This window comes from Schistocerca nitens, chromosome 3 (assembly GCF_023898315.1).
Source record: "Schistocerca nitens isolate TAMUIC-IGC-003100 chromosome 3, iqSchNite1.1, whole genome shotgun sequence".
NCBI lineage: Eukaryota > Metazoa > Arthropoda > Insecta > Orthoptera > Acrididae > Schistocerca > Schistocerca nitens.
In genome coordinates, this window is record NC_064616.1 from 463,983,249 (window position 1) to 464,002,003 (window position 18,755).

General features: G+C 37.2%; 1 protein-coding gene across 1 annotated transcript in view; it reads right to left on the reverse strand.

Moving 5' to 3' along the window:
• Nucleotides 1-5,906: 5,906 nt before the first annotated feature.
• The window catches only part of LOC126249278 (Bardet-Biedl syndrome 5 protein homolog), a 42,753-nt gene continuing 29,904 nt past the window's right edge, over nt 5,907-18,755 (reverse strand). The window contains exon 7 of the mRNA XM_049950931.1: nt 5,907-6,080. Within this exon, the coding sequence (XP_049806888.1) occupies nt 5,907-6,080 (174 nt within the window). The remainder of the gene's footprint in view (nt 6,081-18,755) is intronic.

Below are 18,755 nucleotides of genomic sequence, written 5' to 3' on the forward strand. Positions count from 1 at the left end.
GACTGGGAGAGTGGTGTGCTGACCCCACGCCCCTCCTATCCGCATCCTCCACTGAGGATGACATGGCGGTCGGATGGTCCTGGTAGGCCACTAGTGGCCTGAAGATGGAGTGCTACTCTTTGTGTGTAATTCTAACATGGCCTAACATCTGTATTTAGGGGTTTTAAAACAGAATAATATCTGTATCTAGTGCACTGAAATACGGTAAATAAGCTTTTGCCTGTCATGTAACACAGAGTGAAGTTTTACTAAATAATGGCATAGGTTTGTTGCTATGGGATGTCATTTTTGCAGAGTAATTTTTTGTATGAGACACAAGGCAGGAATGGAACGCATAATAATGCTATAATGAAGAAAAGTGAGGTAAATTGTGCAATGTGATAATGAGATGACAAAATGAGATAAAACACTAATGATTAGGCAGAATGTGATGATGTGAAAGGCAGTGACAATATAAGTAAAAATGAGTAACAAAATAATAATGAGGTAATGAAGTGGTATTATATGTAGTAGTTTCTGTGTAGTATTTTACATTTGAGGAAATCGTTGGGGACCATGTCTTTGTAGCAGTTTAATTTGGCAAATGCACTTATATAGTCTCTAGGTTTATAAGGAGAGAATCTAATTAAAAAGAAGACATAAAGAGATAATGAAGGGTAACTGTGTGTAATCAAACATAGTTTGATTATGATAAAACATCTAAGTCAGCTAAGGCACATAGGAGAAGTATACAGAATTCATAGCATTATAAAGAAGAAACTGAATGAAGTATTTTGACAGGTTGTCAACTATATACTGATACATATTTTATTTTATTTGACTTTGAAATTTGCTGTTTATGTCTTTGCTACCAATGGTTTCAACTAACAACCTGCAAAAGAAAAATATATTGACAATAAACCAGCATCAGCGAGCAAGGTGGCGCAGTGGTTAGCACACTGGACTCGCATTCGGAAGGAAGATGGTTCAGTACCATGTCTGGCCATCCTGATTTACATTTTCCATGATTTTTAGGCAAATGCTGGGATGTTTCATTTGAAAGGGCATGGCTGACTTCTTTCCCCATCCTCCCCTAACCTGATGACACCGATGATCTCATTGTTTGGTCTCTTCCACCAAATCAACCCAAAACAGCATCAACAAATGAAATGAATGAGTGGTATTCTGACAGCAACAAAAAAATAATTTCACAGACTTTGCATATTGTTTGGTAAATCGAGTAACTTTGAGCTTTGTTTCAATAGAAATCTAAGACTGCAAATAACTTCCATCCTTTTTGAATGAATTTATGCATAATTATGAAGAAGTTGTTATACCATGTTTATATTTATGCACTGTATTTCATCCATAGCAGTATATGAATAACTCTTTTCAAGTTTAGGAGTAACATGTATTGCTTTGCTGACATTGGATATTGTCTGAACATTGACATGTATCTGAGTGTTGAAACCAAGTGGACCATGGACACTGACATGAGTGCCTGGGAAATGGACGCACAGCTTTGACCTTCGAAAAGAGAGGACATGACTCACAACAAATTCTATGTTAAGTGTTCTCATCCAGACTGTGAGTTATAAAAACAACAAAATTCCTGAAAATACAGTAAAAATCATTGCAGAAAGAGATGAATTTGCTAAAGAAATATTCAGTATGAGCTTCTGACGAATTGTCTATAAAACTGTCCCACAATTGTATATCACCTATATAATGACAGTACCTAGGGACAGCTCTGATAGCATACATATTTGTGATGTTCTTATTGTTAGATAAACCAAATTGTCCTTATTTATTATGATTTTATTTAAAAACTGACCACCTGCCATTGATTTGTCCAGTCAGGTTCTGTCAATATCTCTCTTTATAACTCAATACATGTGGATGGGGGAGGGGAGACTGATGAAACAGAGCATACTGGACTCTCCCATCTGCTGTTGTTATACCCTTATTAATAATAATTACCATTTGACTCTGTTTCTCTGTAACATGTATATTTTGTGTAAAAAACAATCTGTTAGTTTATTATGTGGTACAGATTCCTTTCAGATTCATTAATCCAGTTATAGTGTCAGTTCAGCTGATAGAAAATCACTAATTAGTTTTGTTTAAAACTATGTTTATTATTAGTGATGCCAACCTGAAAATTCCACTAGAGTATATTATGGGGAATATATTTAGAGCTAATAGACAAATTCAATAATGATGCACCGCACACTAGAAAGACTTATTTCCAGACTTTATAGTAGCATATTTTAATTTTGCTGAAACTAGTTATCGTAAATATGTAGTGTCTTTTCTTCCAGACATGTCCAGAGTAACTGACACCATTTTGACCCTGGGGCAACTATGAATCAAGACAAATTGCAATTAACACCATTATCTGCCAGTGGGTGGTGGTGTAAATCCATGGGGAAAGTTAAAAATTTGTGCCAGACCGGAATTCAAATCCTGGTCTTCTGCTAACTAGACAGATGTGTCAACCACTGAACCATCTTGACAAAGTGGCCTCTGCAAACTGCATGAACTACTCTAGCATGTCTCCTGTCACACCAAAATTCTCATATTAACCACACACTTACGATGTAGGGCTCCTTTCCCATTATATTCATTATTTGCAGCATTTTGTCAGTTCCCGTAAGAGTTCAAGCATTCTATGCATCTGCACTGAAGTTATCAATTGGTCGTCCACACCTTAATTATAAATATGGTGTCTGCTCTTTCAGACACATCTAAAAGAACAGAAAGGCATTACCTATAACTAAGTTGAGGAGTGCCAAAGGAACAAACACCATTGTTCTTTTGGACATGTCCAAAAGAACAGACACCACACATCTAATTAAGGTGAGCATGACCAGCATTCAGTTCAGTGCAGATGCGCACCATGCTTGAGCTCTTAGAGAATCAACAAAAAGCTGTTCGTAGTGAGGATAATGGGTAAGGGGCACTACATCAGTAGTGTGTGGGTGAACTGAGAATTAGGGTCTGATGGAAGGCATGCTGTGACCTGATGGTGCACTTGTCAGTGCATTTGCCTAGTAAGCTGAAGACTCAATTTCAAATCCAAGTCTGGCACAAATTTCCAACTTCTTCCATTGATTTACATAAGTGCCCACTGGCAGCTAATGTCTTTAATTCATTTTAGTCTTGATTCATAGTGGCTGCACATTGAAAGCGGTGTCTGTTCTTTCAGACATTTATTAAATAACAGACACTATGTACATAATGAAGGTGAGGATGGCCAATGATAACTTCACTGTGGAAGCACATCATGTTCAATTGCTTACAGGAACTGGGAAAACTCTGTGAGTAGTGTGGACAATGGGCAATGGTCTGATGGGAGACATGCTAGAGTAGTCCACACAGTTACATTGATGAGTATGTCTTAATGGCACAACAGTCAGCACATCTGTCTAATAAGTAGAAGACCCGCATTCAGATCCAGCTCCAGCACAAATTATCAACTTTTGTCATTGATTTACGCCAATGCTGACTGGCAGATAATGTCATTAATCCCCTTGGGTGTCGATTCATAGTGGCTGCAGGGTCAAAATGGTGTCTGTTCATTTGGACATGTCACTGAGTAGTGTGTGGTATGTTGAGAATTCAGTTCTGATGGGAGATGTGTTATGGTGCCCATGCAATTGTGATAACCACTCTGCGCAGATGGTGCAGTGGTCAACACTTCTGCCTAGTCAGCAGGAGACTGAGGTTCAAATCCTTCTTCAGCACAAATTTTCGACTTTCTCCATTGGTTTACATGAAGGCCCACTAGCAGCTAATGTCATTAATTCCTTTGCACTTCAGTTAACTTAACACATTCTTAAAGTTAAAATTCAAATGTACCTATATTTTCCATGGTAAATTTAGTATTCTTAGAGTCCAACTTTTACCATCATGCTTATGTCACCCTGCATTTCCTGGACAAAATGACACTCATTGCTAGATAATTAATACATTATTTGAGATTTAGTAGGTTTTGGCAGAAATGATTATAAACTTAAATGTGTCACCTGTACTTCTAAGTGGGTTATTCTCAAAACAGTAACATTTTTCCATGATCTTTTGCATTTTCCTAAACCAACTCATACTTTGTAAACAGGACTACTATCATAACATATAGTCCATCTGAATTAACTAAGTCTAACCAACCCTTTTCTCAAACCAAAATGTAGTATCTGGCATCACAATATATTCATACACCAGTGTTTATATCCATGAAACACCATGACTGGCAAGCAAACGAGTAACACCTATGTAAAATATTCTTGAGTGTCCCAGTTTGTAACAGTATTCACTTAAAACATAAATGTGACTCAATATATTAACCCTGATAAAGCATATGATTCTGTACAAATTTCTTTCCAAAATATGCATTGTTTCATTATTACACAGCCACTGTGGCCTATTGTGAATGTGTTAAAAAAGGGCTGTGACTTCAATAGCTGTGCTTACTTCATTAATACCACTTTTCTGTCCAGTAAAGTGATGGTACAAACCTGCATACTACATCTGATGTGAAACAGGATCTGTTTATTATAATGTTTGTGGTGAGAAGGAGTGTGGAAAAGACAGATTACTTGAATATTTGTGTAATGTACATGGTTAGTGTAATTCCTGGAAATCAGTTACAGCTGTTCTGCAACACTTTAATTATCAAGACTCAGAAGGCTGAATGGTCAGTGGAGGGAGGCATGGTTGTGATGTGTCTGTCAGCCTCTCATTTCAGATGTATCCAGTATGGCAGGTATTACTGGAAGCTGTACATTGCTACTACTTGCATGGAGCACATGAACTATGTAATATGCCACCAAATCTGGCTTTGATAAGGTGTTGTCCCTTGTATGACTACAACAATGATAAAAGAACATTTAGATTAATATTTCAGAACATTAGTTCTCTTACTTGTATATCTTACACAACTGTTTTCTTTTGTCTAATTTTATTGCTACAGGAAACTACTTCATTTTCCAGCAGCAATAATAATTAAATGGATGAACTTCCTCATCATTTGTTAAGGTTTTCATATTATGCATGTATATTCTGGGAAAAGAGGAATTAGAAAAATCAATCAAGATTAAGAGACATAGTCAGACTGAACCATTCACTGAGGCAAACCCGCAGTTGAAGAAAGCAACTCATAAATTACAACCCATAAAAGACAACAGCCCAGATTAGAATTCCAGTCCTGCTTATTGGCTTTTTCCCAGAAATGTAAGTTGCTTACATATTTGCCGCATTAATTTACAGTGATAATTCTTTAAAAGTAAATAAAGTCAAGTATGGCACTGAAAAAAAGCTGTTTCCATCTTTAAAAATAATTGGATTTAAGTAGTGTACCAAAATCAAGCTTCCAATTTACCTGCTGCTACATTGTGAGCTACATGAAGGTCTGTGCATCAACAATAGCTGTAATGCTAGATGCCATTTTAAAGCTATATATTTATCAACACGCCACATGTTTAACATTTTTATTATCATCAAAGTGTCAATAACAAGTTTCCATTTATTCATTCATAAACATTGAATCACATATTCACGAAAATTTATCAACAGTTTCACACATCTTAAGAATCTTTAAAGATTACTTTAAAAAAACACATAGGAAACATACAATTCATCTGTTGGAAGCTACTAAAGGAACAGATAAATGTTTTCATACATTACTCTAGAGACACAGAGCTGAAAAATAGATGAATTTTCAAATAACATTCATAGACAGATGCACATTTAATAATGATCTGTAACTTATGTGAACACAAAAAATGAAAGATACCACCATTATTTGTTGTTTGAGAAACTGTATAGTATAATTTATCATATACTGATATGTCTACATCCTACAGTGATAAATAATTTAGATGTGTGATATGGTGGGAAAGCAACATCACCTGCACACAAATTGCTTTTTTTTAAAATCCTACAAATGGACATTCCTTAAAATGATGAAGCAGATCACACAAACTTTCTAAAAGAAACTCTTGCTTGTCTTCAGTCTCTGCCATAAATCTCCATCCATATGGTTTATTATCTTCCAAAACTTCCACAACAAAAGCTTCTCCATATTCTGTAGGTACACAATTAACCTAGAGAAGTAAATATGTATTTGTTACTTCAAATTCTGAAAAGTGGCTATGAAACATCTGACAGTTACATCACAGATTTTCACAAATAGATTTAGGAAATCAAATGATGTATGAAGCAGACATACAATGAATGCATTACAATATTGCCATTCAGGTAACTAGATTTACATCTTAAAATATGTCACATAAATGCCAGGAACTTCATGCTGTCAGTAAGATAAAAAAAAAAAAAAAATACACTGTTACTACAACTGTCTCTTAGTGAGTGATAGTGGATTACTTAACTCCTCCATCAGAGGCTATTTACATCTACATAGATCCTCTGCAAGCCAACATAAGGTGTGTGACAGAGGGTATCTTGTAAGAATTCTTGTCATTTCACTTCCTGTTATATTCGCAAACAGAGGGAGAGAGAAATGACTGTCTGTGCACCTCCGTATGAGCTCTAATTTCTTGTATCTCATCTTCGTGGTCCTTAAGTGTGATGTATGTTGGCAGCAGCAGAATCCTTTTGCAGTCAGCTTCAAATACTGTTTCTCCTAACTTTCTCAATAGTGCTTTCCACAGAGAATGTCATCTTCCATCCAGAGATTCCCATTTCAGTTCCCAAAGCATCTCCATAACACTTATGTTTTTATTTATTTATTTTTTTGTTTAACGTACTGGTAATGAATCTAGCAGCTCTCCTCTGAATTGATTCAATGTCTTCCTTAAATCCAATTTGGTATGGATCCCAAAAGACTTGAGCAGTACTCAAGAAGAGATGGCACCAGTGTCCTATATGTGGTCTCCTTTACAGGTGAACCACTCTTTCCTAAAATTCTCCCAATACACTGAAGTCAACCATTTGCCTTCCCTACCACAGTTTTACATGCTTGTTGCACATTATATCACTTTTCAATGTTATGCCTTGATATTTAAATGACTTGACTGTGTCAGGCAGGAAACTATTAATACTGTATCTGATCATTACAGGTTTTTTCTTCCAACTCATCTGCATTAACTTACATTGTACCACATTTAGGGCTAGCTGCCATTCATCACACCAACTGAAAATTTTGTCTAAGTCATCGTTGTATCTTCCTACAGTCGCTCAACTTCGACACCTTACTGTACACCACGGCATCATCAGCAAAGAACCACAGACTGCTGTCCACCCAGTCCACCAAATCATTTGTGTTCATAGAGAACAACAGTGGCCCTATAACACTACCCTGGGGCACTCCTGACGATACCCTTGTCTCTTATGAATACATGCTGTCAAGGACATCATTCTGGGTTCCATTATTTAAGGGGTCTAGGAGCCACTCACCTATCTGTGAACTTATTCCATATGTTCGTATCTTTGTTAACAGCCTGCAATGGGGCACGATGTCAAATGCTTTCCAGAAATCTAGATATGTGGAATCTGCCTGTTGCCCTTCATCCATAATTATCAGTATAACATGTGAGAAAAGGGCAAGTTGAGTTTTGCACAAAAGATGATGCTGATTCATGGACATAAGCGTCTTACCCTCAAGAATGTTTATTGTATTCAAACTGAGAATGTGTTTGAGGATTCTGCAGGAAATAGAAGTTAGGGATACTGGTCTGTAGTTTTGTGAGTCCATTTTCTTACCTTTCTTGTATACTGGAGTCAGCTGCACTTCTTTCCAGTCACTTGGGACTGTGTGCTGTGTGAGAGGTTCACAATAAATGCAGATAGGTAAGGGGCCAATTCCATAGAATACTCTTTGTAAAATTGAACTGGGATATTTGTTTTCCAATCTTTAAGTTTCTTCTCTATGCCAGATATGCTTATTTCTATGTCATCCTTTTAGAAATCTGTCTGATGGTCAAATGACAGTATGTTTGTATGGTTCTCTTGAGCGAACAATTTCTTAATACATGTTCAATCCATCAAACTATAATATTTTTGACTGTCAACTTAATTTTCTTAATGGGCATTATTCTCTTTAAGTGATAATATTCTCACTGTTATTCAGATCATATTATAGTCATTAAAACACACACATACACACACACACACACACACACACACACACACACACACACACACACACACACACAAATCCTGTCAAATTCAGTTTGTATCTACACCATTGACATTAGTTTGGAAGGATAATGTATATTCTTCAACTGCCGCAAACCTCATTATTTCATTCAGATTCACCTTTCTGTAAAAAAATGCCAGTTCTGGAAAACAGTTTGAGAATGACATTAAATTATAAATTAAGATACCCTGTATATTCAGAGAGATACTGGCACTAGATGCATTGGTTTACTATGGCATATAAGTTTCAGTAACAGAATAAAATGAAAGGCTCTATTTAATTTATTGAGAAAACCCTTGAACAAAATTAGAGAAAGGTATCATCATAAAGGTTTTAGTCATAAATTTGAAGCCTGAGATTTATCTAACACAGATCCTTCTTTTCTGTAGCAACTACACTCTAAATCAAATGTGAATTATAGTGCCCACTTTTCTGTACAAGCATTAATGACCAATTCTTCAAGAGAAAATCAGTTATTAAATCAGTTTCTACTGACTGATTGCTGGAGTTCTTATGACTCAAATCTACATGATGAACCAAGAATCTCATGATGGAATTTACATACAGGGAAGCAAGAGATACAGTGCTATTGCAGTTTAAGAATATTTTAAATATACATCACAAAATGACATCATATACTGTTCTAATCCCTTACTACTGTGTGAATGATATTCTCTCTGAATATGAGGATTAACCATGAAGTACAGTTGCACATTATTCAGCAGAAGGAAAACAAGCAATAAATGGTATTTTATGTTTCTGTGTGGATGATGGCTGAAGACAATTCTATGGAAAATCTCAGATTTAGCAGAACTCTTTAAAGCCAAACTTCCAAAAAAACCAGATCATCAGTTTTCAATAATAAAAAATTGAAACATAAGGCCCTTCTGATTATTTGGTCTCTAGTCAGATGGTTGGCGCCACTGTCTTTGGTGCAGTAGGACAGAAGTTTGATTGCTGGTCCTCCCTCAGATTTTTTCCTAATGTAGAGGGGTCTGTAACAGGTTCCACTCAGTCTTGTGGTGCCAGATGAGGAGCTGTTTGAATAAAGATGGATACAATAGCATCACCAGGATTCATCCACAGGCAAAAATGGCTGGAGGAGTTGATGAGTTGCTGATCACATGTCACGTGCTCATAGATTGTTCCTAGTACTTCCTTTTAGGCAGCAGTGAGCCCAAGACCTAATCAATCAGGTGTTTAAGTATTTTGTTTTGTTAAGATGTTCTCACTGTAAGATTTATTTGACTCAAAGAGTAAGAGTTTTGCTGTAAATGAAAAGTGAAATTAATGAGGAAGTCTGTGTAGACAGCATGGTGTTATCAATGGCATTGCCAACTCAAAATGTTAACACTGACAAAAACATATAAACCATATCTTACAATAACTAGATTGATGTGAAGCTATTAATGTACTATCATACATAGTGTCATTGTTAAAGACAATACTTGAAGGAGGCTGTAAAGGACAGGAAGCACTGCTGCAATCTTACAAAATTTTCTGTGTTCAATTAAAGTGTAGAATTATATAAATGAAAATTGGGTGAAATTAGAGTTTTCATAAATGTTTTTACTTAGTTGGTACTCTGCAACTTGCATTAAACTCAGGAACTTAATTTTTGATGACCAGTATGCTGACATCAGATGCATAGGCTTTATTTTGCTTTTATTATGTTGGGTCAGTATTAGCCCACATATTCATCATCAGCAGTACACTTTCAATATTGATGTATCTCATTAACATTCTTTAAGACTTGTACTAGAAATGATCGTACGTACATGTCTGGCAATGCATGGTTTACACTGATAGAAGCAAAGTGTGCCCAATTACACACAGCTCCACAGAATAACTTATTATGTGTTACCAGAACAAGATTTTCACTCTGCAGTGGAGTGTGCGCTGATATGACACTTCCTGGCAGATTAAAACTGTGTGCCAGACTGAGACTCGAACTCGGGATATTTGCCTTTCACGGGCAAGTGCTCTACCATCCGAGCCACCCAAGCATGACTCACACAGTCCTCACAGCTTTATTTCCGCCAGTACCTTGTCTCCAACTTTCCAAACTTCACAGAAGCTCTCCTGTGAACCTTGCAGAACTAGCACTCCTGGAAGAAAGGATATTGCAGAGACATGGCTTAGCCACAGCCTGGGGGATGTTTCCAGAATGAGAAATGCAGAATATCTTTGTCTTTCTACTAATGAGTTCTTTGGAGTATTCTGTTTCTTTCTTTTCCTGCTATTGCCCTCTCACTTTATTCTGTAATGTGTATCTACCATTGCTTGTTGCATGTATTCTTTTAGCAAATTAGTGAAGTGTGTGTCGCTCATATTCTTCACACTTAATCGTCGATCATCATTTCGTCAAGTAGTGAACGCCATGGCAGATGACAAACACATCAAAAGTGAGGATACTCTGCCAGTTACTGGAGACACTGCTTCATCAGGTCAGTTGTTGGGTGCCTCAAAGGAAGCAACTACTATTTAACCAGTGACGATAAGTTTTGGACAAGTGGCAGGCAATTTGCATGACTTGAAGCTCATGGTCACTATGCCAATAAACTGCATCACATATTTCATGCTGTTAGGAAAATTCATCACCCTGGCATACATGCTGCAACAACCAGATGGTCCCAGCTTCTAGAACTTTCGTTTGCTGCCTATGGCGTCACTGATGACAACCATCAACTCCTTCTGTTAGTTGGAGCATTACACTCTCAATCCTTGTTATTGTCTGTTACTATACATGGCACACGGCAGCTGGGCAGATAGGCACACCTTAAGGAAAATGTGCTTTGGTGAGCGTGTAAACCAACAAACCTTTGAATACAACAAGTCTTGACAAGTGAAGTTATATTCTGGCATCATCACCAGTCACCAGTGCCCAGCAACACTACGGCAAGTTTAATTTAATCAGTGACTTCCTGTGGTAACCATTTCAAATTTGGACTCACAGTTACCCACATCTAACAAAATATATAATGCATTGTTATGTGATAATGCAAGTGGGTCGCAAGTAAATGAAAATGGTGTTTCTAGTGCAGATACAATGGACACTGGTAGAAAGGAGCAACTTCCACTTTCAGAAGTAGTTAGCTCATTACAGCACTCTTGAAAAGCAATTCTGGCTAGTGTCAGTGATCCCAGCAGCTCTCAGTCTGCCAGACTATGCAGCACTTGCCATGATATCAGCCCTTTAAGCAGTGTTGGTATCATTCCTGCTTTGGATGGCTAGCTGGATGATACACTCCTCTGTGAAACTAGCCAAATGAGGACAACGATCAAGTATAGGCATGAATGACCACTCTGATGTAAAGTGTCGACACCACACCATTACAAGAATTTCCATTTAATATGGGCTGACATCAACTGTGAACACTCAGTCACAAGAAGGTGGATTTCTTAATAGCATCAGAAATGTGATTCTACCAGGCATAGCTAGCTGACAGTCTGCTGTTAACAGTTTTATTGCACCAAATTACTAGTAAATTCAGGACAACTGCAGTGCACAAAAAAAGTAATCAGCTCTGGATTGGATTTCAGTGCACTGCTAGCAAAACTTGAAGATGATTTTCCATTGCCTCCTGGCTTGCTGCTGCAAATAACTCAAAGATACCTACTTTCAGAAAATGTAGTGAGGCTGTGACCTCAGTTTTCACAAAGAGCTTGCACTGGACTTTGCCAATTGCTGATGTTACTGAATCTATTCTTCATATGGATTTTCCACACCATTTTCTCATTGAGATGTCCTTAAAGAAGGCTCAACTCTGTATGAATGGTGAGACAGTTTATGGACACACTAGTAGTTAACACTTTGTTCACAAACTGAAAAGCACAGCTGTTTTGCATACACCACTGACTGAGAAAATGTCTGCATGTTTACCTGTCAGCATAGATGTGTCATTGGTAATGTTTTTACCATTGTGAATGCTGTTAGTGAATTACTTGGGAGAGTAGCAACCTTGAAGGAAGAAAACACACGTTATTGTGGACAATGATGTGTTACATAGCCAAGTTAACATATGTGCCACAACCCTCCGGGTGGCTTAACCTTAATTTCAGATGTTGCAATGTGACGTCAGTAACTGGGTAACCATGGAAATAATGAAACAGCTGCCTCTGCCCCTCCCTGGGACAATGCATAACACCAGCAACCACATTTGTACTATTGCCAATTTCCTCGTGTAGTGTGATAATTCTCAAAAGCGTTCACACCCTTCAGTTCTGATGTATTTTAGGAAATGAGTCTCAATGCCATCCACAGACTTGCTCATCCTGGAGCCAAAGGCACTAAATACATGAGTACTGACAGATTTGAGTGGCCAGATGTGAGGTGTGACTAGGTTGTTGCTAAAGACTTGTTTGGCTTGCCTATCTACTAAAGTGGGACGCGGTATACATCAAACAATTGTTTCCTTTGGCAAGCCTATACAATGTTTTCCTCATGTTCAGATCAATCTCATCAGATCTCTCACCCCTGTACAAGACTAAAGCATATTTTTTTCATTAAGTGATAGGTCAACCTGCTGAGTGGAAGCAGTATCCATCATGGACATTTCAACAGAAATAGCCTTGGAAACCTTTCTCACCATGTGGATCTCACAGTTTGGCTGCCTGAGAAATATTACAATGGCCCAGAGGCCCCCCAGTCTGAATGCACCTTGTTTTGTAAGCTGGTGGATTTATCTGGTTTCCTATATCATCGTACTATGAGTTGCCACATGCAGAGTAATAGTATAGTGGGCTACATCATGGTTCTTCTTGGTTGTTGGCCTTACCCTTCATATTGCTTGGCTTACATGCAGTGTTCAAACATGGTATTGGTACATAGGCAGCAATGCCAAACCTACCTGCCAAAGCCCCCTCTCTCCCCCCACCCCCTGAGTCCAGCATGTGTCCCTTGAGAAAACTATCTTTCTGCAGTTTTTTCTATGAGAAGTCAGTGAATTTGTTAATCTTTATACAGGTTTAATAAAAAAGCATTATTATAAAACATGACTTAAACAAACTGTCATTGTATCACTATTTTAATAGGTACAGGTACATTTAAAAAAAATGAAAGTAAGACAAAGTCTATATCAGATTGTTTATGGCACTGATTTTTGTATGGTGTATAATAACGAAGAGTTATTGTTTGCACATCATAAATTATTTATAATACATAAATTATTAATTCCAAACAAAAAAGGCTAATAAATAATACTCTATAGAAACTATTTTATTATTATTTTACTTTGCATTTCCTTTGTTTGAGCAAAGCAACGTTATTGATTACGACACAGAAGTCAAATTTAGCAAATGTGTAATAAATTTGACAGTCTCATTTCAGCCATATTCAACCTTAAGTTGTTTGTTATCTTTTATTTGTTGAAACTGTGTTCACAAGATGTTGCAGTCACTGATACTGTCATAATTATCCTCATAGCAATTTCCATGTTTGTCTAAGTGTATCATAACAATTCCTCCAAATGCAAACCTTCAAATATCCAAATCCTCTTCATCAACTCATTCACCTGGATCTTGAAAGCAGCTATTTCGATTAACTTATTTCACAACATTAATATCTACATCGTAATATGATGATGAGGTCCCATAATCCGAGGAGCATAGGGGACGATGCGGGAGACATGCACCGCTATACTAGGAAAGATCCTAGTGGAGGTGGTTTGCCATTTCCTTCCTCTGACCATAATGGGGATGAATGATGATGATGAAGATGACACAACATCACCCAGTCATCTCGAGGCAGGAAAAATGCCTGACACCGCTGGGAATTGAACCCAGGACCCCGTGTGCGGGAAGCAAGAACGTTACCGCAAGACCATGAGCTGCGGATGTATATAGTGTTTTTATTTAATGCAATAACTGATGGAAAATTACAGTCAGATGAAATGGTGTGATGTTTATGGGATCTATTTTCAATTTCAGTTGTTCCATCAAATACTTTACATCACTCAAGCTTGAACAGTCTTACTGCAATGGCAACAGAAAGCAGCAAAAATCAGAAGGCTCAGGTAAATAGCATACTTGCCTGAGCACCAATAACCAACCTTTATGATCTTACAATACCACAGTGAAGTAGCAGTAAGAACTCCATTGTTGAACATGCAGGGCCTCTATAACAAAAATATGCAAACCTCATCGTAAACTGTATACCACTGAGATTACAGGCTGAAATACTCTGTAGTCAATATATATACATCTATATATGTACATCTATGCCACAATTGTACTATTCTTGCTTGGATGGGTACACCATTGACTCAACAAACTACTGTTCCCATACTTCCACATAAGATTACAGGCTGAAATACTCTGTAGTCAATATATACACATCTATATATGTACATCTATACCACAATTGTCCTACTCTTGCTTGGATGGGTACACCACTGACTCAACAAACTACTGTTCCCATACTTCCACATAGGATTTCTTCTAAAATTCCCACATGGACACTCCCAGCAGTTTGAATAGTCCATTTTGTAGCAATAACATCTTCTTAATCACTTTAATTGAATCAGCTGTTGGCTCTTTATGATACAATGTAATTTAAAAGACAGATTTGTACATCCACATACCTATTATTAAACAAGAAAACCCAATTTAATTATTCACCACTTTTAGGTGAGACAATAACTCCAGGAGAGAAGAAAACCTTCGGGCCTCAGTCCTTCAGTAGATAAAAAGTTCTTGTGTGATGCATAACTTTAGTCCCATCTCATTAGTGTAATTGCTGAATTGTGTAATTCCATATTTAATGTGTTACAAATGGTCATTGAAGTAATTTAACATTAAGCTATGGATCGATAACTTAAGAAGTTGACACAACTATGTTTGCCTTGTCATCATGTTTATCTGTGCATTATCACCTTTGGGAATCAGTAATGTACTTGAAAATGGGTTTATAGACCAAAATCTAGGTGGTTCAGTGACATTAATAATACAATTTGTGAAACAATGCAGAAAACAGTGTTTGTTTAATTAATAACATCTTTCCTACAAAATGATCACAGTACAGTGCTTCAGAGCTACTCTGCAAAAGGGGTACAGATAGAAACAAAAAGAGCCAGTACACCCAATGCGCTAAACTTTGGGAAATTCCTCAATAATAGGAGACTGTAAAAACACATTGCTTCATAATGGAAATAATCTGTGTTGATATAAAGGAACTTACAAAAGTTTCACAGGAAGACAGGAACACTGAAAAGAACATTGTAATGCAGAGTGTAAATGGCTTATTGGAGGCAAGATCATGTAGAAAGTAATGGAAATCTACCACATTACATTCCCAAGCAGTACATGGTATGTCTTTCCATGTGAAAGATTCCGGAGTTAAAACTTCTCCTCATTCGGATCTCTGGGAGGGCAACACATTGAGAGTAAAGGAAGAAAAGGACAGTGAAGGAAGGAAAGATAAGGACTGGTCCATGGAATGTGAGGACACTACTGCAAGCAGGAAAGCTAGAGAACGCAAAGCAGGAGATGAGAAGGAACAAATTAGATGCCCTTGGTTTCTGTGAAATGAGATGGGGAGAGAATGGGGAGATAGAAAGTAGAGATTATAGGCTCTTTTACTCAGGGGAAATCAAGAGTGGTGAAAACAGGGTAGGAATATTGATAGGGCAAAAGTTGAAAAATAAGGGAAAGAAGGTACAATATATTGATGGAAGACTGATGCTGATACGACTGAAGGGTAGATAAAAAGATTTTATTAATACAGTTACATATGCCAACAAGCCAGCATAGAGATAAGGAAGTTGAAGAATATTACGAGAAAATACAAGAACTCATCAAAAAAGAAAATAGAAATTAGGTTAGATCAGATTAGATTAATACTTGTTCCCTAGATCATGAATACGACACTTCGTAACAATGTGGAACGTGTCAGGTTAATAAAAGATGTCTGTACAAGATAGTACATAACACAAAATATTGCATGACACTAATGTTTAAGTTTTTTTTTCTCTTAATTTATATCTAAAAATTCAGCCAATGAGTAGCAGTTGTCATCTAGAAATTCTTTTAATTTATTTTTAAATGTTAGTTGGCTATCTGTCAGGCTTTTGATGCTGTTTGGTAGGTGACCAAAGACTTTTGTGGCAGCATAATTTACCCCTTTCTGTGCCAAAGACAGATTTAACCCTGCATAGTGAAGATCATCCTTTCTCCTGGTGTTATAGCTATGCACACTGCTATTACTTTTGAACTGGGTTGGATTATTAACAATAAATTTCATAAGTGAATATATATACTGTGATGTTACTGTGAGGATCCCTAGATCCTTAAACAGATGTCTACAGGATGACCGTGGGTGGGCTCCAGCAACTATTATGATTACACGTTTTTGAGCAATGAATACTTTTCTACTCAACGATGAATTACCCCAGAATATGATGCCATACGAAAGCAGTGAATGAAAGAAGGCATAGTAAGCTAATTTACTGAGATTCTTATCACCAAAATTTGCAATAACCCTAATAGCATACGTAGCTGAATTCAGATGTTTCAGCAGACCATCAATGTGTTGCTTCCAGTTTAACCTCTCATCAATGGACACACCTAAAAATTTTGAAAATTCTACCGTATGCCGGCATTTTCATCATGGGGGACTGGAATACAGTGGTAGGTGAAGGAAGAGATGAAGATACAGTAGGAAAATTAGGATTAGGAATAAGAAATGAGAGAGGTGAACGACTATTTAGTTTCTGTAAAGAAAATTCATTAGCAGTGGGTAACACATTACTTGAAGAACATAAAAGGAGACATTTCACATGTATATCAAATTTCAATAGGGAAAGATATCAGTTGGACTACATCCTGATACAAAAAAGTTTAGGAACTGTTTGAAGAACGCCAAAGCTTATTCAGGAATGGATATAAATTCAGACCAGAACCTAGTAGTGAGAGAAATACAAGTGAAGTTGAAAAAAGTCTGGAGAGGTAAAGCAAAAGAAAGACTAAACATAGAAAGACTCAAAGAGGTAGATAGGGCATCAGATTTGGAAAACAGATTTATGGAAAAATGGGACAGAGGTAGTGTTAATGAAAGTGTTAATGACAAATGGATAAAAATCAGGGAAGGAGTCATGGACTCTGCCAAAGAAGCACTAGGAATTAGAGCATCCCAAAGTACCAGGAAAGCATGGATATCAGAAAACATGTTGGAAAAGATGGAAGAGCGAAGAAAGTGGAAAAATGTAGAAACTGAAGAAGCAAGGGAAACATGAATGAAACAGAAATGCGATGAAATAAGAGTAAAGGGAGAAAGAGGGAAAGTATGAAATGATGTATAGACTGGATAGTGAGATAGTTTTTGAATGTAAAATAAAGAGGAAAAACATGGAAATAGAAAGATCTGATGGTACTCAAGCAGAAGAACTACAGGAGGTTTTGAACAGATGGCTAGAATATATTGAATGTCTGTATAAGGGGGACGAAGTACAAAGCAAAATTAAGGTTGAAGAGGAGCAATATGTGCCGGAAGATGGAAAGGGATTTACCATCTTTGAAACAGAAGTAGAAAAGGTGCTGTAGGAGATCAAGAACAGGAAGTCATGTGGAATTGATGATTTTCCAGCAGAACTGTTGAAGAGTCTGGGAAACAAGGTAAGAAAAGAAATAGTCTTCCTCTGTAATGAGATATATGACAAAGGGGAATGGCCTGAGGACTTCCTTGCAACAGTTAAGATACCAATAGAGAAGAAGAGAAACAATAAAAAATGTGAAGAGCATAGGACCATCAGTGTTATGTTTCATGCAGCTAAAGTCTTTCTGAGAGTGTTGGTTAGAAGGCTATATGGCAAGCTGCATAGAGGGATTGCAGAGGAGTAGTTTGGATTTACAAGAGGAAAAGGAACAAGAGATGCTATTGGCCTGGGGGAAATTGGCAGAGTTCAGTGGAACAAGCTGATGGATATTTTGAAGAGGAGAGGAGTAGATTGGAAAGAGAGACAACTGATACAGAATCTATATTTACACCAGAAAGTAATGATAAGAGTTGGAAAAGAAATGTCAGAAGGGAGCAGCATTGGAAGGGGTGTTAGACAAGGTTTTTGACTAGGCGTAGATGGGAAAAGAGGAATATGTATTGCTGGAAAGAGAATAGAATATATAAGATTTGCTGATGACATGTTATTAGTGGCAGAAAGTGAGCGGACAGTGAATAACATACTGAAAGATCTGAATGAAGCTTGTGTTGAATATGGGATGCAAATAAACACATCAAAAACAAAGAGTATGGTCGTCAGTACAAGACGCAGACTGTCCAATATTAAAATAGGACAATCTGCCATTAGCCAAGTAAGTGCGTTTAAATATCTTGGAAGCACAATAACTGAAGATTTGAGATGTCACCAGGAGGTGAAAACTCAAATTGCCATAGCGAAGTAGGAATTCAACAGAAAGAGGAGACTCTTATGTGGCAAATTAGATAAAGGTCTAAGGAAAAGGCTTGGCAAATGTTTTGTCGGGAGTGTGGCACTAAATGGGGCAGAAACATGGACACTGAGAAAAGAGGATGAAAAAAGATTAGAAGCATTTGAGATGTGGAGGAGAATGGAGAGAATAAGCTGGATGGAAAGAGTGATTAATGAAGTAGTATTGGAAAGGGTTCGTGAGA